The 25992-nt window shown below is 42.4% G+C and overlaps 2 protein-coding genes across 2 annotated transcripts in view; both read left to right on the top strand.

The window, feature by feature from the left end:
- The first annotated feature begins 131 nt into the window (after nucleotides 1–131).
- On the top strand, nucleotides 132–18796 carry cplane1 (ciliogenesis and planar polarity effector 1). Its single transcript, XM_053411765.1, has 50 exons — nucleotides 132–262; nucleotides 589–728; nucleotides 816–951; nucleotides 1046–1165; nucleotides 1461–1693; nucleotides 1817–1920; nucleotides 2003–2159; nucleotides 2272–2375; nucleotides 2554–2736; nucleotides 3012–3261; nucleotides 3381–3578; nucleotides 3689–4473; nucleotides 4602–4792; nucleotides 5072–5152; nucleotides 5242–5406; nucleotides 5610–5777; nucleotides 5853–6084; nucleotides 6205–6341; nucleotides 6428–6645; nucleotides 6733–6897; nucleotides 7043–7190; nucleotides 7278–7387; nucleotides 7482–7631; nucleotides 7728–7839; nucleotides 8480–8789; nucleotides 8876–9985; nucleotides 10298–10449; nucleotides 10539–10612; nucleotides 10701–10762; nucleotides 11092–11347; nucleotides 11438–11665; nucleotides 11769–12410; nucleotides 12504–12658; nucleotides 12750–12837; nucleotides 12926–13001; nucleotides 13271–13405; nucleotides 13527–13589; nucleotides 13697–13767; nucleotides 14183–14426; nucleotides 14537–14787; nucleotides 14937–15036; nucleotides 15208–15366; nucleotides 15736–15778; nucleotides 15867–15998; nucleotides 16084–16264; nucleotides 16366–16421; nucleotides 16495–16662; nucleotides 16854–16996; nucleotides 17117–17355; nucleotides 17493–18796. The coding sequence occupies exons 2-50, from the start codon at nucleotides 648–650 to the stop codon at nucleotides 17646–17648; spliced, it is 9522 nt and encodes a 3173-aa protein (XP_053267740.1). The 5' UTR covers nucleotides 132–262; nucleotides 589–647; the 3' UTR covers nucleotides 17649–18796.
- Nucleotides 18797–19856: 1060 nt separating this feature from the next.
- The window catches only part of LOC128424906 (WD repeat-containing protein 70), a 34291-nt gene continuing 28155 nt past the window's right edge, over nucleotides 19857–25992 (top strand). Inside the window, exons 1-8 of the mRNA XM_053411346.1 lie at nucleotides 19857–19925; nucleotides 20689–20748; nucleotides 20859–20942; nucleotides 21026–21113; nucleotides 21236–21416; nucleotides 22265–22324; nucleotides 22635–22768; nucleotides 24045–24198. Coding sequence (XP_053267321.1) covers nucleotides 19901–19925; nucleotides 20689–20748; nucleotides 20859–20942; nucleotides 21026–21113; nucleotides 21236–21416; nucleotides 22265–22324; nucleotides 22635–22768; nucleotides 24045–24198 — 786 coding nt within the window. The 5' untranslated portion in view covers nucleotides 19857–19900. The remainder of the gene's footprint in view (nucleotides 19926–20688; nucleotides 20749–20858; nucleotides 20943–21025; nucleotides 21114–21235; nucleotides 21417–22264; nucleotides 22325–22634; nucleotides 22769–24044; nucleotides 24199–25992) is intronic.

Genomic DNA, 25992 nt, shown 5'->3' with positions numbered 1-25992 from the left:
TGAATAAATAAATAAATAAATAAACAAGTAAATAAATAAATAAATAAATAAATAAATATCCCGTTAGTTTCCAGGGGGCGTCCTCGCGCTGCAGCTGCGTTCCTACGGCAACGCGTGGAAGCTTCCTCAGAGAGGATCATGGGAAAGAACTTCGGCTACAGAAGCGGAGGGAGTTTCGAATTATTTCACGATTAGCTTCGGTTTTAAACAATATTCCTCGCTCGTGTTACGTTTTCTCCACCACCCGACGCGAACACAGCACGTGAGTAGAGTCTGAGCATCGCAAATATTCAAATTGGGCTTTTTCTGGAGCAGTTTTCCTCGATGCGAGCCGAGTTAGCTCGGTGGCTATCGACGGTTAACGCCATGAAAACAAAGGGAAAGAACGGCCAATAATCCCTTTTATACACAGTCTGTGTTTATAACACGGCGCCATAACATTGTAGACACCTCTTGTTATCGTGGATATGTACTTTAATCGCGTATTTAATGGTTCTAGCTATGGAGCTAACCAGAATGTGTACTGGCGACACATAAACGTGAGGCTTTCCCACTAACCCACAGCTCTCTATCGTCCTGCTTGTCCAGAGGGATTCTGTCAGTTCTGATAACCAAAGAACACGAAGAACTGATGCTGGCACTCAAACATGGAGCTGAAGCTGGAGGTTGTTGTGTCGACCAGCATCAAACGGAAGAAACCATGGCCCAGATTCTGCTGGCTCGGTCAGGTGAGGAGAGAGAAGTGAAAACACACTTAACCCCTGATGTGCATGAGGACAAATGACTGTGAGCCCTCTGCTGTGTCATCCCTCCAGGAGAAGGAGTCTGTGTTCCTGTTAGATGACAAGCGGATCAGCGAGATCAACATGGTCTCCGGTCGCACGAAGAAGAGGACCCCGAAACTCCATCCTTTGCTCAGCAGTGTGGTGACGATGGCTTCATCCCGCAGCGGTGAGTTTACTGTATGAACTCAAAGTGAAACACTTCCCTGTCAATTCTGTGAAGACATTAATACACTGGTTGATTTTTTTTGATTTTTTTTTAGGTGTGTGGCTTTGTGGGATTCTGGTCTCGGGAGAACTCTTTCTGTGGAACAGGGATAAGGACCTGTTGAAGACTGCTGCAGCTGCCCCAGAAGTAGTTCAAGTTATTACTTCTGGTCAAGGTACATGCACAATAAGAAGCAAATACATCATTTTTTAGTTCAACTACTTGATAAGCAGCAGGAGATATTTCAGAAGATATCTGCAATATCATCCCAGTACTGCTGTGAGTACTAGATCTGTACAAGTAGTTATTTGCAGACATATTTTATCCTTAGTTATTAATATAGATGTACACTGTTAATTGTTTATAAGGAGGTGTTTACTGATTCTTTGTCCGGCACATCCTCTGTCCCAAATCCCACCATTTATTTTATATTTTAATCCTAAATGATGTTGCTTTTTGTGTTTTCACAGGAAATACCACGCGGTTTTCTCTTCAGGTTTCAAGGGATGGAAGGCGTGTGCTTCTGGTAGCCATAACCGGACACGTCTTCCTGTGGGAGTGTGTGGATCCCAGGGATTTGACAGGAGTTCGAGATGGCCCAGTCAAGGGACGTTGGGCCCATATAAAGCCCCTTGAGGATACCGTTCTGCCTTCTTTGCATGACAAAGAAGCATGCCAACACTCAATATTTGTAAAGACAGAGGTCTGTACTTGCAATACGAGTATATGTTTAATATAATGTTTCACTGTTTTTCAGACCATGCCTTCCAATTCCTATGTTATTCACGCTTTAAATCTTATTTTATCTCTCTCAAAACTCTCTTAGGCTGTGGGTGATGCCTGCTTATCAGCCCTCGTTTTCACATCCGGGCAGAAGCTTATAATCACCTGTTTGAAAATCCACTGGGAGGAAGGCAACATGAGTGTGGGGTAAGTGAGAGGGAACGATGTAACAGTCAGGACTTTCACTGGATATTACAATAGCAAAACAAAATCACAGTTTTCTTTGCAGTTCTGTGGGATATAACATACAGTGGGCCACCAAGACATACCCCATGTCTCATCTCACCCCAGCCTGCCAACCAGTCAAGTCTAGAGGGGCCATCGTGCCAGCCTTCTCCCCAGATGGCCAACTGCTAGCCATAATCCTGAACCAGAAAGATCCAAAGGTGAGCATCTGGCCCCTCCTATCCCTATTCTTCACATGTCTGTGTGTTTCTTTCCCAAGTTCATCTGTAGAAATGTGAATCAAGTTTTGTATTTTCTGTTTTTTCAAACCAGGCTACACAGGTCCTGTATGTGAGCACACAGAATTTTGTCACAATATCAAGCAGCCTCGGAGGATGTGGAATGAAGACGTTAGCGATTCCCTCCAAATACATTAGGTACAGCACACATACACACATGCACGAGTTTAGCATCATTTTCAGAACGTCTTGATATAAAATGTACCAGAAAGGGAGTGACCACTTCCCACCTTTATCAACAAAATGTCTACTTTAAATTCTGTGATGAACAGTGTGTATTTATTTAGAACTAAAGTGAACATATCTTCTCTTTTAGGTCCTACTGGGTGGGCAGTGTGAGCTGGTCCCCCAGCAGCCTTTTCCTGTCATGTGTCCTCAAGAGGGGCTCCCTCCTTGTGTTGGCTCGGCTTGGGGGCCTTCTCACTCTAACAAGCTGCGGTTGTAATGTGGACTTTGGGCCGGCACACTTCCTTCCACTGCATCCACTCGTCACTTACCGGTATACATTTGAGGCATTTTGCCCTTTGATTCAAGTTATTGATTTGTTTGTGCTGATCTTGATTATTGTTTCATCTCCCTCAATTCTGGTCACCTGTTCTACCAATTTCTTCACTTTTTATCCAAGAGCCATGCATCTCTCCTTTTATTTTATCTTAAGCATGAATGAAGTACGAACCCTATGTCAAATGTGATGATTTATCATATATAATGTTTGTCTTATTTGTTTCATTATATGTAATAATGGTTTTGACCCACACTACTTTCTCTCTGCAGGCCACCAGTGTCTGCAGGGTCAGTGGAGGCCAATCTGTCCAGTTCTAGCCTGTCTGTGCGGGACGTTCTGAGACAGCGATATTCCGTGACCTGGCATCCTCGGCTTATGTATCTCATTGTGTCTGATGGCTACATGGCCACCGTTATGAGAGTAATCGACAGGCCTTCTCCTGCCATGTTGCTAAAATCACTTTTAAAGGAAACCAGCAGGGATCTGGAAAAGACCAGTCTGAAGCTGGAACAATCGAAGGTATAAATCAGGGACGTCTAGAAGCGGGAAAAGTGATCCTACTCAATCTTAGCTGTTGCATATATTTAATGCATTGCTATTCTTGACAATATGCCTTTCCTCAAACTCAATATTTTCAGGTTCACGTGAGGGCATGGTTGGAGTCAGTATCTTGCCTAAATCTTGACAGCAGCCTTGAGGCACTCAGTCCCATCGTTAATCGTCCCAACGCTCCAGACTCTGTCTTCTCGGGACCGACAGGTGGATCCACTTTGCCACTTTTCCTGCAGGACCAAGGGACACTGGGTGGAACCAAGGGGCTTTTTGAAAAAGTGCAGGTCAGTCACATGCATGTAATTGCACTGTGTTATAATGTGGCATGACTGCAATATACATTCCTTCATACACTTAGTTGACTTTGACTTGCTGTTTGACTGTGTTTTTCTAGACTTTCCTTGATGACGACTCTGATTTAGACGGACCTCCTTCTGGTTCTCACATGGAGAATGTCGGTCGTTTGGAGTTTGCCACAATGTTTGACACTCTACATGCCCTGGACACACAAACTGACACTCTACTTACTACTGGTCCAGATTATGAAAAGGACTTTGCTGAGCCAGAGAGGAAGACTCCTCTTCTTCATCGTGAACTGGGAAAAATTCGGACTAAGCTGCTAACAGCCTGGGCGTTTGGCCTGTCTCTAGGAAATGAGGTGGAACATAGAGCGTGTCTGCTGAAGCATACCCTCCTTTGTGTGGTGCGATTTGCTGCTTTGGTCCATTTGATCTCCAGCTCCACGGACCACACAGGAGAAAAGAATAGCTCTACCAGGCTCCTTCATCTTATCAAAACCCTGTTATCTTTTCTTCCCTGGGATGGCACTCACTCAAATGGGCCACGCTGCCAGGGCCTGGTGGTAGAGCTCAGTAAACGACTGATACGCCTCCTGCTGACTCCTCACCCTGAGTCCTACCAGACCGGTCACTGTCAGATGTCTTCTCAACTTTTGTCCTCTGTGCTGCACATTTTGCAGCTGGTCTCTGATTCTCTTGACCACACATACAGCCTGCAGCAAAAGACTGTGTGGTCCTCTGCTAAGAAGGAATCTGTTTCCCAGTTGCAGCAGCTCTGGCCTTCAGATGTTTACAATGTACCTCTGCTACAGGAGGAGAAGAAAAGGAAACTCACCTCGCTGCATAACGGATGTCCTGTTCCCCAGCGACCATCAAGCAGGTAGAGATAGTCACTTTTGGATTTTGCTGGTGTGGATGCCAGTATTAGTAATTGCACATCATGCTCTACCTGACAGTTCAGGTGATTTCAAAGTCAAAAGAGACTGGAGATGTTATTTTTCCCCCCAGGTTGTTTGAATTGTGGCAGTGGGTGTACAAGGTCACCCAGAAGTATCTGGAAGAACTGAAAAACTATGAAGGCAGCGACGGCTGGGAGGAGGAACAGCAGCAGTTGACTTTCCTCATGTCCCAGATTCAAACAGCTCTGCAGGCCACAGGAGCAAAGCTCGAGCAGGGCCCTGCACTGATGAGTTACCCAGGTCTGAAATACATCTGAGGTTTATTATTTATAGCTATGGTTATTGTACCAACTACAGGAAAAGACAATGTTGATTTTCCGCATAGTTCAGTTGTGTTTAAAGGGACAAGATTAACTTTGCATTTCAACCGCTCCCCTTATTACAAAATCTTGCATCATATTGAGCCACTAGTTCATCTTAAACAATTAACTTATTTATCCATGGCTCAGATCAATTAGAATAATAGTTATTTGTGAATAATTACTGTTGTTGTTTAGCATTCGACTCGTCTCCCTCCAGGTGAACATCTTTTCCTGTGTGGCTTGTATCCAAAAAGCGCTGATGCCTGGCTGTCACAAATTTGTGAGGAGAGTAACAAAAGTAAGCCTCATTGCTTCAGTTTTTCAAAAATAAGTATGCCATATATTCACGTTCAGTCTGAAATGGTTATTCCATATATTTTGTATTAGTTTGCGATCGCAGGGTCTTCCAGGAGGAACGGCTCTGTCTGTCACTCCTGTACAGTCTTCTGTCCCAGTACCGTCTAAGGGAAGCCCAAGAGTTGGGCGACCACATGGCACGTCTCATCCTGCACAGGGCTGGACATCAGAAGGACAACAGAAAATCCAAAACAGGTCAGAAAGAGCTTTATATGTAAGTCAGTTTATGTCATCAAATTGTATATAGCCAACATCCCAGCCTTTCCAGTATGATTTATTTAAATGCATTATTAAGATATGTCACCCTGTCTAAAAGGTCAAGCTATAGAGCTGCAGACGAAATCTGACTCTGAAAGTAAGAAGTGGTAGTTATCAGCCTTGCCTTTTGTTTCCTGCAGCAGATTCTTTTCCTTGCACATCGCTCCCAGTCGATCTTCACAGCGATGCAGCCTTTGCAGTGGTTCAGAGTCTGGGGAGAGTCATGGCCTCTTACTTCGCCAACCAACCCCTCCACATCCTGCCCCCTCACAATGTGGCCGTCTTGCCTCCTCTACATTTACCTCATGGTGCGTTCCCAAATATGTGTCATCAGTTCAAAGTGGTAGTTTCTTAATAATATTGATCGTTATGTCTTTTCTCAGGCCCGGGTGTTGGGCGCTTAGTGCCTCTATGCCAAGAGGAGGTGGCGACAGCAGTTCGACGACAGCATCTCTCAGAGGTGTGGACAGTGGAATATGCCCAGGACCTGCTCCTTCTCGGGGGTCTGCTGCCTGAGGCTGTGTGGTTGGCTTCCCACCTCGGGGACTGGAAGACAGCGGTTTCTCTGAGTCTGGCATACACAAGCTACTGCACTGACCACTGTGACTTTGCTCGGTCAGTGTAAAAGAAAGTGCTCAGTATAATGTGGGAAAAGTTTTCGGTTACTGTTGCCATCTTATTTGATCATACAGAATATCTGATTTATGATCATGCCAATAACATCTTTCATGACAGGCTGAGAAGGCGAGAGCTCCACCTCCCGACAGATTTGGAAGCAGAAAGCATTTTTCAGGCTGAGTTGGAGAGTCTTCTTGGGAATAAGCCGGACTCCCAGGGGCACAGAGACAAGGAATATGACAAGAGCTTGACAGGTATGTGAGACCTGAGAACTGTTAGATAACCCGGACAATCATTAAACCCCTTTTAATCCATGCCTTGTCTCACCTCATTTTACTAGACCCTTTGGAAGGAGAGGACTGGGATTTATTACTAGTTTCCATGCAAGAGATTCTGAGAGCATCAGTCATGGCTGGAGTGAATGTTATGTCCTCACCCTTGTCTTCCTTGCTGGACACAGCCAAAGACTTGTGTTCCTGTTTACCTCTGTTGGTGCCCAGTGGATTGTATCTCCCCTCCCCACCTCTTTATTGCCCTCAGCCTTCCCCGAACACACAGGTACATCAGAAGAGAAGATAAACTTGTAAAAAAATGGTCACACATACATGTAATTAAATGTTGTTGTTCTCTGTGTCTGGTTCTTAGGACCCGATAGGAACAGCAGGGCAGTTTGCAGAGGTTGCATCACGTCACAAGGTGTCTGCGGTTCTCCAAAGATTACTTTTACTTCTGAGATCTGCCCGTTGTTGCCAACCTGCTGCCCAGTGGTACATCACCCATCTGCGCCGTGCCAGACACCTACTATACAAGGTACTTTACACAAGGACCGGAGGGTTTATGTCTGGTTTAATAAAAGGATAAAATGTTTCTATGTTTTAAGACATTTTAAGTCTTAATGAAAGAAAAACATAGGTTTTTAAAGGTAATTTTGTCTTCTATCTGATGTTGTTTTCAGATCAAGAAGAAATACGCATATCCAGCAGCTAATGAAGAAGAGAAAGCTTTCCCAGAAGGGCTGATGAAGTTTGTCACGCGCAGTGGATTCTTCAGACTGGGGCCTAACAAAGACGGTCATTTGGACTCCGACACGATCCAAACTATTAGTAAGATGCCACTCAAACTGCAATGTGGATGTCATAATCAATAATCAGTTTTCAGATGGAACTTACCAATAATATTTCTGCTAAAAGTCTGTTTCAGGGAGCTGTGTGGTTTATGCTGGATGTTGCATGTCAGGGACCAACTCTCCATTTCCTGCAGGAAGTATCAGGCTGCCAGGCAACATTGCAGAGATAAACAGGTATTATATTTGTGTTTGAGAGGATGACATATTTCTGTAAATATTCTCAGCTATTGAGGCCCCATGAGAATGCCTGTGTGTTGTTGTCCCATAGATCCCTTGTGATTCAGATGTGAGATCTAGCTGCGCCGAAGCTCTCCGCTGGGCCCGGCGCTTTCTGCCTTTCTCTCGCTTCCTCAATGCTGAAGAAATTCTCCAGGACGTACTGCTCAGCCTCGTGTCTGAACTGCCTCCGGTCTCTTTGGTGAAATTGCTTTTTCTTGCCTTTTATTACATAAGCAGGGTTTGTTAAAGTAGAACAGAGTGAGTAAATGTCTCATCCTTGCCTGCTCCTTCTTAGGTTGCAGACACGCTGGTACAAGCATTCCCGGGGGAGGAAGAGTCTGTCAGAGTCCCACTGAGAGAAAAGTATAACTCACTGCTACAGAGACTGAGGCAATGCAATGTCCTTGGTATGAACCCCTTCTGTTTCATTAACAAGTTCCTTTGAAATGCTGAAAAACACTGAAATGGTCCATATATTTATATTTAACTTTACATTTAAATATATTTTGTTTAACTTACCTGATGACCTACATTTTATTCTTGATTCTTCTTTTTTTTCGTTTACTATTATAACATATAGAGAATGTATGAAATGAATGGGTACACCCTGAACAGATTGCTAGTCCGTAGCAGGACTGACATATAGAGACAAACAACCAGCTCAGTCTAACACTGAGGACAATTTAGAGTCTCCAATTAACCTTTGTATTGTGGGAGGAAGTCCATGGTCCCTGAGGAAACCCAAGCAGGGACAGAAAGAACATAGACATTCCTCACAGAATTGCCCCAGCCGATCTGTGTGTACAAACCCAAAACCTTCTTGCTGTGAGACAAAAGGGCTATTATCTGTCTTGGTTAGCCTTTCGATAATTTTTATGTTTATATGTTTTATATGCTGCTCCTTTTACTATCTAACCTGGACCTTTTTTTTTTTTATTGTTTTTAAAACAAATTTCTTGTGTTCAATTTCCATCACTTCTTACAATTTATGTGAGCTTTTTTTTCTAAACCTTCCTCCACTTTATTCTGTCTCTTCTCTGTCTCTAGAAGGCGAAAGGGATGAGGCAAATGAGTTGATGATGGTTCTGATTCAGGACAAACACAGGCAGAGGAGAAAACATCTTGGGCGTTTGCGGAGGCACCTGGCTCCCCCTGAGCTGCACCTGTGGGAGAAGGAGGAGGAAGAGGAGGACAGGGGAAACAAACATGGCATGATGAGGCAACTCTCACTGGGTACAAGTCTGAGCACCAGCACTTTAACCGACTGCGGGTTTCCCCCAGTGTGCAGCGATGGAGACACAGCAGAGAACACATCTGAGGCCATCTCCCCTGAACAGCATTGCAGAGCCATGTCCAGGTAGCCGGTGAAACAGGAGCACTGCTATTTCTCTGAATTATCATCTATGTTGTGGCTTATTTTTGTGCTGTTTCTTTTCTTGTCAGGGACAAAAAAGCACATAAAGTAAGAGACAGAGAAAATGCTGTTAAGATTCAAAGCGCCATTCAGGAGGAGACTCACGCAGACGGTACCAAGGGGAATGAGAAGTCCACCTTACCAGTGGTTGGCACCTGGGAGTTTGAGTTGGAATGCGAAGAGTATTTGAACTTCCTGGAGCTCTTCATCAGCTATGAGCTAGAGAAGGATGTTGCTGATGGAGGGGACCCGGGCAGTGAACTTCCTTTGCTGAAGAGCTTCTCCTCCAAGCTGAGGGAGAAAGAGTTGCACTCGCTCACTTTTGATGTGCTCACAACGATACATCGGCGTCAAAGAGACGGGCACCATCCAGGAAGGAAACCTTGGAGCAGCGAACCTCCAGTGTTCAGAGCTGGGTGCTGCTACCAGCCCATTAAGCAAGACACGACACCTGAACCTCAATCGTCCGCCGTCTGGAATGAAGCCTCCATATCCAGAGCCAGTCTTTCAGTCAGTTCTCTTCCTGGGCCGAGACCCGGCAAGATGAAAGGTTTGTTTGGCCTCCGCAAGCAAAGCAGTGTGCATTTAGCCCAAAGGAAGAATATGGGTCACTGTGGTTCAGAATCTAGCCCTAGTAAAAGTACCTTTCCCATTGTGCAGCCATCAGAGAGCTTGATGTTTGCCTCCCCAACTTCAGTGGAAGCTGTCACTGAACTGCAGCAGGGCCTGGTCCCTAAATTAGAGGCTCAGTTTCCAGAGCTGGGCCGGCTGCTGGAGTGGATGGTGCGCTGGGCTGATAGGAGGGTGCTTCTTCATCATAGAAGAAAGAAGAAAGAGAGGGGAGGAGGGGTCGGAGGAACAGCTGACGAAGGGGTAGTGATTCGTGTCAAAGCCTCAGCGCCTGCTGTCCTCACCTCCCTCAGTTTGCTAGAGTGGAGGTACACGGCTCTATTTGGGACGGATCGCTACAGCACCCACATCCAAATTCCAGAAACACAGTGGAATGTGGCCACTGTGGTGCAACCTGTTGCTGACGGGAACCCGGAGAGAGAGAGCAGTATTGATACAGGCTACCCTGGATCTGCCAACACTCCCATCACCGGTCCAGATCACAATCTACAGCAAGGAGAACTTTCCATGTGAGTGCCTGATGTTTTTATTTACACATTCTTGTTACTGGGCAAGCTGGACCTACACTCTGTTGCTTTTAAAGCCAGTTTGTGCCATAAACTTCAGAGTGTAGTTGACCAGTAGTTTGGGATTTGGTCAGTTTGTGTGATGTTTATTGAAGGATTTGAGATATACTAAAGATTTCAATCTTTGTTCCAAAACAACAAACTAAAATAAAAATGTACACATATTGATTTAGTATTTTATATCTATTATTCTTTTATTTTTATTGTTTAAATGAATATTATACTGTTTTTGATTTACTATTTGCTTCCCTGCAGCAGCTCTTGCACAGATGAACCCGAGGAGCTGACACGTCACAGGGAGCCTCTTTCTGAGGACCAGGACCAACAGACTTTTCATGCTGAGCGGGCACAGTCCAGTTCACAACAACCATATCTCGATGACTTAGATTTTGCACCTGAAAAAGAAGGTATGGTGGTAATTTATATTGGATGAAACAATTTCTTTGCTTATATAAACCTTTATAACTGAGAGTTTAAATGTGTTTGATATTTGTAGGTAAAAGTAGTGGCAGTGAGCGTTCGGAGGTGTCATCCCTTGAAATCTGTGAAAACATCCGCACACTTGAAACGGTGAATATTACCATTCAGGATTCTTGTTCCTCATATGTATCATCAGTGTTCTCAAAACAGATATAATTAAGGTTCTTGTCATTTCCAGAGTTTGAAGCTTGCAGACTTGGACCCAGAATACACGGACGATACGTTCACTTCCGTCTCTCCGTGAGTTTTTAATTATTATAATTTTTATTTTAAATCATTTAATTAGAAAGGACTAAATGTGTAAAAAGATTTATAAGCATTACTGTTATAAGTTGGTGCCACGATTACATAAGATTTATACTTTTAAGTCTCTAATGTTATGTTTTCTTTAGTTATGTTGACAGTAATTCATCAACATTGCATCTACTAATATAAATGTATAAGGAGAGATTGTTATTGTGAAGTTATTTTTGTACATTTATGTTTTTTTGCTGATAGAACGGACATTTAAAGGCTGACATTGTCTCTTTACTGTCTCAAACTGCTATTTGTTTTTTTTGCCATCCTAGAAGTTTACAAGCTCCTCTACACCCAGAGCCCCAAGCTCTTCCTCCTGTGCAGCCCAAGGCCTCAGTTCACACAGATGTCACGGATACAGTTGGTGGGCTGTTCCACAGTGCACCTGTAGATCCTCCAAACCTTCAGCCACAAAGCTCCACGGCTGGTGCATCCACTCCTGTTTCTGCAGCACCCGATCAGCCATTATCCAATGAGCCCCCACAGATGAGACAGCGACTGGGTGAAGACTTATTTAGATTAGTTCAGGTAAGAAAGAATTGCCTGAAAGGAAAGGTTTGCATTCTGTTGTCTCTTATGATTGACTCTTACCCAAAGAGTTGTTGGCCTTTGTTGCAGAATATCAACTACATGAGCATGATGGAGGTTTTGGGAGCTTCCTTTTCCAGCCTGGAACTTGCCCAGCAGAACTCTTCTTTGGCTCTGTCTAACATGAACTCCTCACACCCTAATGCTCAGTCATCCTCTGTAACCCACTTCATCCCTCAACCAAATGTCTTACCTGTTCAAACCTCAGTTTCTGTGGCACCCCAGACACAGGCAAGTGGAGCAGGTGTAAATGATCAGGTATTGGTCAAATCAAATGTATTGAAAAGATGTGAAATATTGTCAACTAACTATGTCTACACCACAGTGAAATCAAGCTAAATACTGTTTCTCTTTTCTTCAGGAAATGCATCCGCTCTCTGTCCTCGTGGGGTCACCAGACATCCAGTTTAAACAGAGTAGGACTTTGATCCCGCCCTCCAAGGGGCTTCTGGTCACTACTGACATTAGACAGGCGGTTCCCAGTGCTCCTGTGGCACTGCCTTCTAATATTAGCATACAAAACAACCCGGCTCCTCAGGTCTTGGGCTGCAAGTTACTTCAGGCTCGATATCCACCATTGCATCAGGAGAGAGCCCCACACTATCCTTCAGCCCAGGATTCCCAAACGCGACACACTGAAAACCCTGCATTTTCTGAATCCCAACAGCCCCAGCTCAAACACAGCTACAAAGCCGCCTCAAAGAGGACAGAAAAAAAAAGAACTGGATCTTCAGTTCTACGAAGGCAACTCAGTTTTAATCATTCACAGGATCCACCTCCCAGCAGCTCTCAACCCTGGATTCAGATGTCAGAGAGTTCCAGGGGGCAGGAGTTCCCATTGCTTCCTCCTGCTTTTCCAGCTCAGACACCTGCTCTAATGCAGTGCCTTCGCCTGCTGCAGTTTCCGCCTAGGGCAACCAGCGACACCACGCTCCCTAGACTACCCTTGCCTACCGTCATGTCCGCAATACCTGAGACCAAGATTTTACATGGACCAAAAATGGCAAGCGATACTTCTATTACTACCAGATGTTTAAGTTAGGCATCATGAAACCTTGAGGTTTAATTTATGTACGGATATTTATCTCTGTCACAGATTTCACTCATTGCAGTTCCTTCCACACAAATGACCAGTTCATTGGTCGGGAGGCAGAATGTGGAAAAGGCTCAACAGCGGTTGGTCAGAGATGACCCCCCTAATGAGAGCACCAGAACAGCTCCGACTTCTCCCAGCTCGAACTCCAGCAAAAGGCAATCATGAGCTTCATTAATGCTGTTACTGATTTTAACTTGCATTATGCTGACTATTTAATTCACTGTGCTTGTTGTGTGTTGTTTATAGGCAGAGGAGGAGAGAAGAGAGGACGTGCGAGGAAAGAAAAACGGCGGTCACATTTAAACCAAATGAGTCCATCATCCCTATGCAGACGGTATTTATTTTTATAAGAGGTACTTTCTATTATTCACAATGTTAAATTGTTATTCCACTATAATTAGTTTGTTCCTATATGCCTACAGCCACAAGATGAGACTATAAATGAAGATCCTGCAGTATCAGAGATCACTCCTGGACGCAACTTTGTGATTCCTCTCGGTAAGTCTCCCATAAATTCCCTGATTGATAGGAAAAGTAACAAAGGAAACATTATAATAAGCATTTGTGATTATCAAAAACATGTTAGTTAGGGAGTACCTGAAATACTGAGTGATGAAATTCATTCAATGCAGAGATATAGAAAGTAAAAACTGAGCCGGGTCCCTTTTGACCCATGTTGTGTGTCCAAGGGTTAATCACATATGTGGGTATATTATGATGCTGTGTTCACAATTCTGTTGATCTGTTTAATTAACTTCAACTCCCAGGTTCCTTTGACTCTCTGCTGACTGGTCAGACATTGTTGAACAAGGCTGATTCCACTTCAGCTGAGCTACACGCTTTTGCCTCCACATGTAAAAATCCCCCAGAGTGTCATGATGCGTTCACCAACACAGAGCCAGGTGAGTGAGGATTTATAATGTTAACATTGTGATACTGCACAGTTTTTATGTTATCACCCAGTTGTTGTATTTGAAGTTGATTGAAAATATTAATGTAACATGTTGACATGTCTTCTTTCAGCTTGTCCTCCCACGCTTGTGGATAAAGCTGTTTCTGCCTCTGTCACCACTAGTAGCCCTGAATGTAAGTTTATCTGAATTCAAACCTACAAGGACGTCACCCTGATATCTATTTTTTGTGGATACAATGTTGAGTCAAAAATGTGTGTATGTGTGTTTTTCTCAATGCAGCACAAGGTTCACAGAATCTTCATCTCGTTCAAAACATAGAGGAGAACCAAAAGAAACCAGAGAGGGTACAGGTGAGAGACCAGATGTGGAGGTTGACTCAGCACTGTACGCAAATGGAGCAGTACAACTTGTAGGGCCTCAGAATGGTTCTTTCAGAATTAACATGTGTCTAAATAGATCATTGTGGGATGACCACAGTACAAAACACTAGTTCCCATTATTCCTTATGTAGGAGGCAATGTCCTGTCTTCTCTCCAATTTCTCGATAATACCCCAACAAGATAGAGACTTGTTTCATGTTTTTTTTAATGTACTGACCCTGGTCTAGAATGTATACTTCACATTTTCACACATATATGCACATTCATTCCTTTGTATATCAAATATGATGCGAGAGGTTATTTTAAGTCATGTTTATTATAATATAAGATATAGCATATATGTATATGATACACTTCTCTGTGTTTCTCTGTGTCTTTTCCTCAGGACGTGCACCACCACCAGTTCATAAGTGTCTTGGATCTGGAAGACAATGGCCTGCACCATGATTTGCCATGGTGTTTCAGCCAAGGAACACAGGATGTTCCTCCTGTACGCCCTTCATCACCAACTTCTGCTCAGCTTCATGTTCTTGCAACTTCTGTTATCAGGAGTCATGCTGCTGCTGCTGCTGATCCTCAACCATCATTCACAATCACAGACAATCTGCTCAAACCCACCACTCATCCAGGTCTTTATTTTAATGTTCTAATACATTTCTGTCTTTACATTTAAAATGATTAGGCCTTCCAGGTGAAGTATTCAAAATGCTTTAAATATCTGTTGAACTGTGTGTTCCAGATACCCCTGAGGATTTTCAGTTACACAGTCACGAGTCCAATCCAGAGGGAGTGACTCTAGAAGACATGGCAGATCCCTCTGACTCTCAGATCTGTCAGGCCATTAGGACGCTGAGTGTCGGACCTCACAGAGCTTCCTTCTCATCTCCTGCAGTCGTGTTCTCCTCTCGCCTGTCAGAGCTGGATGCCCAGGTGGCTTCACTGCAGAGAATTGCAGACAATCTGGAGATGGACTTTTGCAACTCAAGAATGGTAATATTTCTATTACATAAGGATGATGTTTTTTGTATGAACCTTAGATTCAAAAATTTGCTTCTATTTATTATAAACAGAAATGTGTGAGGCTACATTTCTGTTTATAATAAATATTTCCTTGCTTGTCCTACATTGTCTTGGTGTAGCTTGTGAACACCATCGAAAATCTCGACCCTGGATTTGCTCCTAATATGAAGAGTCCCGGGGCAGTGAAGAAGAATGTCAGACTGTCCGTCCCAAAGGAAGGTGAGTCTACAAACACTCAAATTGCTTAGCATTTAAGTCAACTTGCTAATTTTTGAAACCCATAAGCAAAAGTTGTAGCTTTAATAAATTAACTTATAACATAGTGACATTGTTTATAAAACCCCCATAAGCCTCGGTTAATATCAGGTTTGTATTCTCCTTCTGTGGCAGCATGGACGCCCCGATTAGAGGTTTTAACTGAACCAAACGCCTGGGAAGAGGAAGAGGAGCATCAGGACGACCAATTTGTGCCTCACAGTGACTCCTCCCGTCATTTCACTCCTTCTCACAGTCAAAGAGCCGGTCCTTCCTACGTTCACGCCCCTCGAAGTAAGGATTGCAAATTATTCAAACATATTCCCAAAAAAACTACTTGAAACAACTCACTGAATTAATAGTTAATAGCGTGATGTTTAAAAATGTATCTTAAGTTTAACCGCAGTGTCGGCTTTACACATCCTCAAGGTATGTTACGGTAATACTCCTAAATGACAAACTATAAGAAAGATAATGTCACCTAATGGTATTAAAGTAGCTTTTGTATTTGTTTTTTAATAATATAAGAAGATCAAATGACAAAAACAATTGTGACTTTAAATCGAAGGTTGGACTGTTTACGTTGATTTTAAATGTTCACAGTGCAGTCAAAATGTTATAAGTTACTATTTCATCTGTTCAATGTTTGTGTTTATTCCACAGAAATAAAAGATCCCTCTCCTGAAGCATCTGAAACATCCCATGTGTAAGTTTGAGTTTAATCTGAAGACGTGCATTTTCAATGACCGATCTCCTATTTCACACCAATCTGCCCTCTACCTGTCAACCTCTAGATCGGAAGATGAGAATCTGGGTCAGACTGGGCTATCGGATACAGCGGAACTCTTAGAGGAGCTGGTTAGGGAAGGGTATATATCCCGAACTGAACTGGATTCGTCCACTTCACAGCCTGCACACCACAGCAGGTAATGCACCAAAAACGACTGCAAAACAAACAGCTCCTTTTACAAATATGAGTTTTCCTGAGCTGAGAAGTAATGTGACCCACAGTAGGCCGGATCGGCAGGACCACAGCTGGGTGTCGCCGAGTAGCGTCTTCCAAGATGACGAGAAGAGTGAGCTGAGGATCTGGATGAAAAGGAAACAGAGGGAAAGGCATGCTGTTTATCAGAAACACAGAGAAAGCCTGAGGGAGAGGGAGAAAGACCCTTTTCCTGTCACTCGAAAAGTGGTGAGATCTGTTTGCCTTTTTATTAGAATCTATATAAATGTTGTCCTATATAAAAAGACATCCACATCATCGTTAATGTGCTCTTCCCCTTCCTTCCACAGAAATCCACAAACAGAAATCAAGCGACCGTTTGGAAAACTAGAGAGGAAAAAGAAAAGTATGTACCTTCTTGCTTTGTGCGTGTAAAGGAGAGGTTAATGTGCAGTAACTCTTATTTTAAATTTCAATAGGTTCATGCTGATGGAGCAGTACAACCAGAGAACCCTTGAAGCTTGTTCTTTGGCCATTGGCTTCCCCGCCTCCCCTCTGGTCCTACGCAGTTCTTCCCAGCCTGAAGGTCCTCCGCTGCCCGCCACCACACCGTCCACATCCGCTCCTCTTTTTGGAAACACTTACAGGTATTGTCTGCCACTGTAATCTGACCAGGCTTTCGTCCCATTAAAAAGTAATTTAACTTTTCTCCCATTCAAACTATTCAGTAACTATTCCACAGTGATCAGAATCTGTAAAGACCCAATTTTTTTTCATGTTCATTTAAAACACCTGGGATTTTACCGCTTTTGTAATGGAGGTAATTTCTTTTTTCCAGGGTTTACAGGACATCTTCCAATGACCAAAGACATCTTAAATCCCCGTCCAGTCATTCTCAGCCCCTCGTCCGTCCATGGACTGCTGAGGGGCTGGGACGACCTACGGGGGATCACAGCAGGAGACTGGGTCTACATAGACCAGGTATTATAATGATATTCACCTAAGTTGCCTGTGAAAATGAAGTAGCATGATTAGTGCCATTAAGGGTGATATTAAATTAGACAAAACATTTTTGTGCTGTGTGATTTCTTTTGGTATTAGTTACCTCTTTGCCAAGGGACCGTCTGTCTCAGGTGACCAGACGTGGCATGCTCACCGACACAAAGAGCCACATGAAAATGAACATGGCCAACCAGATTGAGGATCATCAAGTTGGATATGAGAGAAAGAAGCAGTTGAACAAAAGGCCCCCAGGGGGGACGGCTGTTGGAAGAGGAATCCAGTGGGAGCAGACTAAGACAGAAGACGAAGAAATGGAGAGGCGAGAGGAGTCTAACACGGTAAGAATCCCATATTTCACGACTTATTTTCCCTTTATCTTTCTGTGTCATCATTATAGTAATGTTACTTGCGTGTCAGGTACTTATTTGTTGATATAGTACACATCTAGTTTCATACGTCTCTGTATATTTATCAGGTTTTGACCAGGCTGTCGGATGAGCAGGATGATGGAGCCGCAGCTGGTGCGTCAGACATGGACTGGCTGGACAACCTGTCTGACGGCGCCGGCAGCTGCCTCAGCAAAATCGACTGGGCTGCTATCGAGAGGATGGTGGCTTCAGACGAAGACTGAGCTCAAGTGTCTCAAAGAATGGAAAAAGTGCCTATTAAATTCTTTTGTAAACTATGATAATAGTTGTTTAATAAAAAAATATAAAATCATCAACGATAACAAATATATTATATTACTATAAAACAGTTTTTGTATTTTATTTGAAAAGCAGGCCCACAATAAATCGAAATGTGATTTAATCACATTTCGATTTATTGTTCAAGGGGTCTCGGGGGTCTCGGGGGGTACCGTTGAGCGATTTTACCACGCCCATGAGTTTATGTATTTGTCCCTTTAAGTAGCTGATGGAGATCACACATCATATTCTGAAAACCAGTTATTGACCCTGTGGACCATGTTATATAAAGCAGGACCTAATAGGTAAATGAGTGACCTCATTAACTTCTCAACACAGGATCAGAGGATAATATTACATTTACTCTCCCCCCAAAAATGCAGGTTTATTAGGTGCACATGTGCAATGCAATGTAATCTGATACAATCTCCCTGCAAAAAGCAATTCTATATGTTTGTAATGTTAGACTTTGGAGATTAGTTTTGTTTTGTATTGCATATGAATGGGGTTGAACCATACAAATATGATAAATATAACAGGTTTAAGTACTATTACTTAAGAGATTTACAAAAAACAGGCTTTTATCCAGACCATAGCTTTATTATAGCTGTACAGTATATCTCCTCTATATGACACATTGTTGTATGTATGATCTAGCTGTCTATGTATAAATGTTATTACAGTTCAAACTCCCAAGTAATGCTGGAGTTAAAGGAGCGACAGATGAGGGTGAGTTTCAGGAAAATGACATTTCAATGTTTTTTATCCTACATCAGAGAGAGTGAGAAATAGAGACACTCCCACACTGTCCAACACTAAAACCCAGAAGAAAAACATGCAGTCTGATGACATTGGACCTGTGATGTGTGACATTGCTGAGAATTAAAGTGGAAATGGGTGAAAACACAAGAAATACATACATATGGAAAAATGCATCAGAGCGATTTAATCCCGAATAAAAACTTTTGACTATTCTCATTCTTTGTCAATACAATAATAATTTTTGGAGCACAAGGATTCTGTCACTATCATCATATTTTTTTTCTTCTTTTGGCATTCAGCAGAAAACCCACATGACTCATATTATAAATGGCCAGTCTTTGTAATCAAAGTATCCTCCGTGGACATTTGACAGACAGGTGAGTGGCTTCTTCATCCCCTCGTGGGAGGATCACCTTGGACAGATAAAAAGAGAAGGTAATTCTCTTGTTTGTCCACTGCAGGGTGTGATAGGTGGGTCCCTAATGATCCATCCAGAACCCTCATAGTCCTCATCCACCACCCACTGCTTCTCAAGCCTCTGTCCCCTTTTCTGCGATGTGTCTGTCTTTGCTTTACACTGTCGTCATCCTCTCCGCCCGCCGACCTGCAAGGTGGACTCTCTCAATTCCAGGATCTTATACCTTGAAGAAAAGAAAAAAGAAATTGTTGGAGATTTGTTTGATAACAACTTTAAAACTTGTTCTCCCCACTATCCCAACTTTGAGAATCTTTTAACACAACTATATTTTTCTTTAGAAGCACTTCCAGCCACTGACTTTAACCACACACGTTGTTGTCAAGCTCGAATCCCCATGCTCGTAAACTGGCTATCAGGCTGGCTAGAGAGGCATTTGTTTAACCCATTAACTTAACCAGAGACTTTCTCATGATGTGTATGTGTGAACATTTTCAGTTTCTCATTAATATTCATGATCACTTGGTGATAAGAAGCAAAAAACAGAATGCAGAGCACAGAGCATTTTCATCTGGAGGAGTAAAAAACATTTCTCCCATTATTTCTATTCAAGCATAATTAATCTACATATGGATATATACAACTTATTAATATCGGGTATGTCAACCAAAATAAAGGCAGCGGAATGTAACTGACCTGCAGGCTCAGGAACCGTCCCAGTCAGCTTCTGCTTGGTCTGTCCGGCCCCACGGCAGGAATGACAGGGAGTGGAAATGACTGTGCCTTTGCCTCCACAGCTTCGACATGAGGAGCGCATCACAAACGGACCCGTATTAACTGTCTCCTGCAGGCGCCCTAGTCTACCGCCTATGTCCTCTGTGCCATGAGCCGCCCAGGAATGCAATATATATATAAAAAAAATAAACTCCTGTACCGAGCAGCTGCGGCGCTGTGAGCGCCAGAAGAAGAAGAAGAAGAAGAACTTCCGGGGGTCAGAGGTAAGCGTCGCAGTTTGAAAACATGGATCCCAGCAGAGTGGAAGAAGGTAGCTGCTGTTTGCTCTCACACGTCTATACGTTTAGTGTTTTAACTTTAAACAAGTTAAATTTGTGAGTCGGTGTAATGCGCGGCTTTTCCTGTCAGCGTAACATGAACTAGCTGCAAACTGTTAGTGGGTAAATGACATAAAACAGACAGAAGCTAGCTGTTAGTGCTAGCTCCTAGGTTAGCCAACATTTGTTACCAACATAGACTCTTTAGCTGTGTTTAACTTTAGCTTTAATCGTCTTAAAGGTGTTTTTTTGCTTGTACCGTTCATATTGAATTGATATCAGTGTTGCTAGCGGACAGGTACAGCTTAATATTCTCTCGTTTTATGACATGCTTCTAGTTTTAAAGCTACTTTGACGGATGTAAAGCATTTTGGGTGATGTGTTGTTTTATAACCAATAACATGTGTGTCGTTGCATTGTGTTATGAAGTTATTTGTATTTAAAACACTGTTTTCTCTCTGTACGTTTGACTGTAGCACACCTTACTGTATGGGGCTAATAACCATTTGTACCCTGTTGTTATATAGTTATGCATGGCTGTCGTTGTTTAAAATGTAATTTATGAGTTTTACTCCTCTTCATGACGAAGGAAGCCAATGAATGACAAACAACACAATCAAACTGCATTCTGTATTTTGAGCATTCATCTTGTTTACAAACAAACAAGCAGGAGGCACTTACCCTTCTTGGTTATAGTAAAATATAAAGATATCAACCAGGTTGTGATAACTACTGTGCTGGGATTTCTTTTTGCAGCATCCGACAAGATGAGCGATGATGCAGAGATGGCATCTGTCATGGGATTCTCTGGGTTTGGTATGTGCAGCTGATCACATATAGTGAAAAATTTCATGTGCTTGTTTTATTACTCGTGTTTGTATTCATTGATGATATGAGTCATCATCACAGTCATTGATCCCTTCCAGGTAAGAAAGCCCGCACATTTGACCTGGATGCCATTTTTGAGACGACCCGACGAACTGCCGTTGAAAGGAGTCAGCGTGTGTTAGGTGGGTGTACCGACAAGTATAATAATGACAAGCAGTGTAGTAATATCAGTGAGTGTGTAATCATGCTTTGGTGCGTCCCTTAGAGGAGAGAGAGAAGGAGGACATGGAGGAGGAAGGGGAGAGCTCCAAGTCGGTCAAGCCACCAGTCAAAGCTGCAGCTGCTGCTTCCAGGTAACCGGTTATTTCTAAGCTGTTTGAATGAATACTGAATTACAGTTTAGTCAGGCTGCCACTGTCATTCAAGTGTAAGACAAGTTTTTGCTCTGTTTGACATATTACTTTTTCTTTTTTAGTAAACAGGAGACTGACAGCAGCAGTGACAGTGGTTCAGACTCTGACTCAGACTCTGACGTAATTGGGCCGCCAGTGCCTGATGAGCTTGTAGGACCGCCTCTTCCTCCAGGTTACACGGGCAGCACGGCTCACAGTGATGATGATGATGATGATGATGATGAGGAGGCAGATGATGAAGACGTAAGTCGGAAATGACTCATTTAACAGAATGCATTTCATGAATCTCTTTGAGATTTAATATGTAATGACTAAAACATTAAATTACATTACATGTCATTTAGCTGACGCTTTTTGTCCAAAGCGACTTACATTTTTAGTACACTCAATATTTATGGAAAACCTTCCATCTTTCCTCCTGCTCCTTCACACAGGCCTCTTACTTTGTAAAGTGCAGGTGTTACAAACAACATTACTAATGCTCTATTACATTAAAGTGTCAAGTACATTGTGACAGTCAGCCAGCGCGTAAAATGCCAAAACCCTGAAAATTAAGCTTCTGAACAAAATTCAGCCATGAATTGATTTTCCTAATTACACTTGTGATTTTCCTAATTACACTTGTGATTTTCCCTCTGTGACATTATCAAATGTCTCCTGTAGAATATACTTGTAAAGGCACCAGTCTTTACTGTATTTTGCTGTGATTTTAGGTTTCCACCACTAGATGGCAGCACAAGTAAATACAAGTGCAATACTCAAAGACTGCATATAAAAAGTTTCTCTATATATGAAGACTAAACTACCATATGCTTCTTAACAGTTATTCTATCGTGTATTTGGTATTTTATTTCAAATGTATATGTTTTCATACCAGCTAATATGTATCTTCATATAAAAAAAAGAAGGGTTACTCAAAAGTGTGCTGATTCGTTGTTATATGTCGCAGGCTGTGACCGCGAATCTTCCTAGTCAGTAATTTGCAGCAAACAACTTTTTTGTCACAGAACCAACTAAAGTTAGAATTTTGTGTGTAATTGAATCGTTGAGTGAACTTTAACTACACACCTAATCTGTACTTTGTGCCGCAGAATCCAGTGAAGAAAATTCCAGACACTCATGAGATCACTCTGCAGCACGGCACCAGGACAGTAAGAACTTCTTTCTTTCAGCACTCAAGTCATTATAATTGTGTCTTGCTGATCTGCATCAGTTACTTGAATTTTGGCCAAGGTGACCGAACTTTGCACAGGATTTTAGTAACAAGATTAGCAACCAGTCTGTTTTTCTTCCATGTGTCAGTGAGTTATCTTTGTCCTCAGTAAAGAGACGAGGTGGTTCCCAGATCAGTTTAACCAACCCTCTGCAGCTGGTTTGGTTCTTTCGAATGATAATTTACAAATGAAATTAGCAGGTTTATTAGTTGTCTTTAAGTTGTAAATAACCCAACTGACTCCTCAGGTATCGGCTCTTGGCTTGGACCCGTCTGGAGCTCGTTTGGTGACGGGCGGATATGATTATGATGTTCGTTTCTGGGATTTTGCTGGGATGGACCAGTCTCTGCAGGCCTTCAGGTCCCTGCAGCCCTGTGAGTGGTGAGTCAGTTTCTGAGAACGCAACATGCACAACAACACAGTTGTTTAACATGTGGCTAATTACTTTCATGCAAACATCCAGCACACTCAGCGTGCCAAAGTGTACACACATACACAACCACACATTTGTTGAGCCTCATTGAGCCTCATGTTAACTCTGTGACATCCTCTCTTTTCATTCAAAATGAGCCTTTCAGAAGCAGATGGTTGAGATATGTGGGTGTTTGTGTGATTCTCTGTGTTTATTCTGTGTTTCACTGAAGCCATCATCAAAGATTAGATTCTTATTTGATTTTGGGAACTGGAGGGCTGAGCTGGAGCAGGCTTCCCCTTATTAACAAAAATACACGCTAAATTAAATGTGAATGCAATGAGATCCAGTAGCCTTTTGGTTTACTAACAAGCTGGGATTCATAGAGAAAACTGCGCTGTTGAGGTCACTCTTCCTTTTTCCCGACTCAAAAAGGCAACAATTGAACTCAGTTTACTTAAATAATAAAGAATCTGAGAATTTGGGCTATGTGATGAGAATCTAAAGAAGTCTCACAGTTAAAAACAGCAGAGCCTTACTTTCATTTCAGCGATGGAACTTTTTGCTCTCTGCACTGAAATCCTGGTGCCTCATCTACTCCCTGCTGTGTTAATGCTATTTGATATTGACCTGAATTGCTAATCTCACTCTGGTTAAGTGGTCCAGATAGTTATCTGTCTCTTCACTTGCATGCACCGCTGTGCAATGTAGAATGACAAGAGGGTTATTCAGTGTATAAATTGAAAACATTGAAGTCGCATTCATTATGAAAATCACGAAATACACCTTTCTTCAATGTGCATGCCATATGTTTTTTAGCGTGATACATATCTGTAACAGATTTTTATTTTGTTTATATTATGTCAATGTCACTTGTTTCGTAGAGTGTGTTGTTGTTATTTGTTCCCTTGCTTAGTTTAAAATGCCTGGATGCCCCGTTCTGCGTTAGTGTGTTTATGTATTCCTTGTCGTAGATCAAAAAGACCAATCATCAGATGAACATCAGATGTTGTGCTGTTTTGTTCCTATAGCTACTTGTATCTCGTGCTTGTCCTTGACTCTTGTATAACTACGTTTATTTTTTTCTCACGCAGAAGTCTTGTACAATTACAACTCAAGGATGGCTCGCAAACAAAACACAAAACACTTATCAGAATTTATCAACACCACAGAAAACCAATCTAAACGGATTTACTATGTCTTGCATCTCCTCTACATATGTATCCTCTCTGTGTGTCCACTCAGCCATCAGATCAATCATGTGCAGTACAGTGTGACCGGTGATGTCATCCTGGTGATATCTGGTAACGCGCAGGCCAAGGTGTTGGACCGTGACGGCTTTAATGTGATGGAGTGTGTGAAGGGAGACCAGTACATTGTGGATATGGCTAACACCAAGGTAGGCAATTTTTTTTTTTAATATAATAAGTTTGTCAGTAGTGCTCACTAATAATTGGGATTCATTTTACCTTGGGTCTGATTTCATAGTTTTGTCAATTGTTTGCATTGATTACAAACCACAGCGTCATCACTACAGCCACAGTGAGCCCCACAAGGCCAATAAACATGAGTAAAATCAAGATGTAAGTCTTTAAACTGAGATGAATGTTTACAACAGACAGCTTGGGTAATCATTTCACTGTTTCTCATTCTTGGTTTGTTTAGTTTAAAACTTGTTTGATATTTCTTAAATTTTCAGACTATCGCTGTTTGTCGATGTTTACCCAGACTTCTGGGGTGTTACCTATCGAAATCATGTCCTCAACTATAAAAAATATGGCCAAGGTTTGAAGTAACCTGGAAGTAATCTTAAAGATGTGAGATGTATATCATATTTATTGCAACAGCAGCCTGCCCAAGAGCAACTGCTAAATCTAAATGCAGGCTGGATCTCTGCTCCCCGGCTCTGTGGGTTAAACCTGCCAACAAATAATGGTAGCAAGGTGTAGCTGTGAGCTGCTCTGTTATATGTGATGATAATGGTCTGTGCTATGTGACCAGCCAGCGGCGGCTTCACGGGGAGAGGACCACCACATGCTTTCAGGCCTGTTGCGGTTCATCTCTTGCTTATACCTGCATCTACAAAGGAGAATCTTAATTAAGTGTCCATGTTTGGGTTTTTGCAGAGTTTAAGAAAGCTGTATTGGTGGTCACTAACCATCTGTGTCAGCTGCAGCGCATTTAGACATGGTTTATACCACCCATATGAATCACTGAAAGTGAAGGCCCATTGATTGCAAGTAGTGTTTTCCTGGTTGTCCTAAATTCTTGTACTGCTCAGTTCCAGCTGGTGCAGAGTTTGGTTCAATGAAAATGCGTTTTGGCAGGCTGACAGCGTCCCAGGCGATCATTTGTGTTGCATGTGATTGTGATAATTAAGTCCGTGCCCTAACTCAGCCTCTGTTAACAGACAATTACTTGCCTCCTACTCATCACACTGTGCGGAGTGATTTGCCACACATATGCATGCAGCGAGGTCTTTTTGGGTAAACAGTCCAAAATCAAGACAGAGGGAAAAACCTTGAAAAGCAGCAAAAGCCTAAAAAAATTCCAAGGCAACTAGTTTGACTCTGCCAAATTGAGACGAGGATCTTAACTCAGAACTTCACCACGAAGCAACAGAAATATACCACCCAGCGTTCTGTTGACAGGGGGCGACTATGAAGGGATTAGGTTGTTATCGCTGGCACTAAATTATAGGATTACTCAATAATCAACACCTGCTGCACACTAAATGAACACTATATAGAATTGATCCTATTTGCAATGTGATTTTTATATTTTCAGTAGATTTCCCTGTTATATTCTCACACTTCTATATCTTCACGAGAGTCTTAAGAAGTTTCCAGCATCTGTTATTGCAAAAAACTAAGTTTTCTTGATGAACAGAAGCAGTTTGGGGATTTGATTGGTTTCTCTCTGCACTGTGGGAAATATTATGATTTCAGCTAACTAAAGATGAATGGTAGCACCAAGTGATCTTCTCTTTCAAGTTGGAATTCATTCCTTGCTGACTCATTTGATTCATTGACTGTGCAGCTCCAAATTGTATTTGATCAGCTGATCCTTTCAGTGCTCCTGAACTAAAACTTGACAATTACAGAAACCTTTGTAGACCTTTACTCAATGCAGTTTCCATGAAGACAAACAGGGCATGCCAGTATTAGCCTCACTTAGTCTGTTTTTGTTATCA

This window comes from Pleuronectes platessa, chromosome 19, assembly GCF_947347685.1.
Source record: "Pleuronectes platessa chromosome 19, fPlePla1.1, whole genome shotgun sequence".
Taxonomy (NCBI): domain Eukaryota; kingdom Metazoa; phylum Chordata; class Actinopteri; order Pleuronectiformes; family Pleuronectidae; genus Pleuronectes; species Pleuronectes platessa.
Note: the sequence above shows the minus strand (reverse complement) of the source record. Positions and strands in the feature narration are given on the sequence as shown.

Bases quoted from the DNA above. Each gene is read 5' to 3' on its own strand.
- cplane1 (XM_053411765.1), top strand. From the start codon at position 648: ATGGAGCTGAAGCTGGAGGTTGTTGTGTCGACCAGCATCAAACGGAAG. The intron at 5,153-5,241 runs GTAAGCCTCATT...ATTTTGTATTAG, and splicing joins TTGTGAGGAGAGTAACAAAA to TTTGCGATCGCAGGGTCTTC. The intron at 11,666-11,768 runs GTATTGGTCAAA...TCTTTTCTTCAG, and splicing joins GAGCAGGTGTAAATGATCAG to GAAATGCATCCGCTCTCTGT.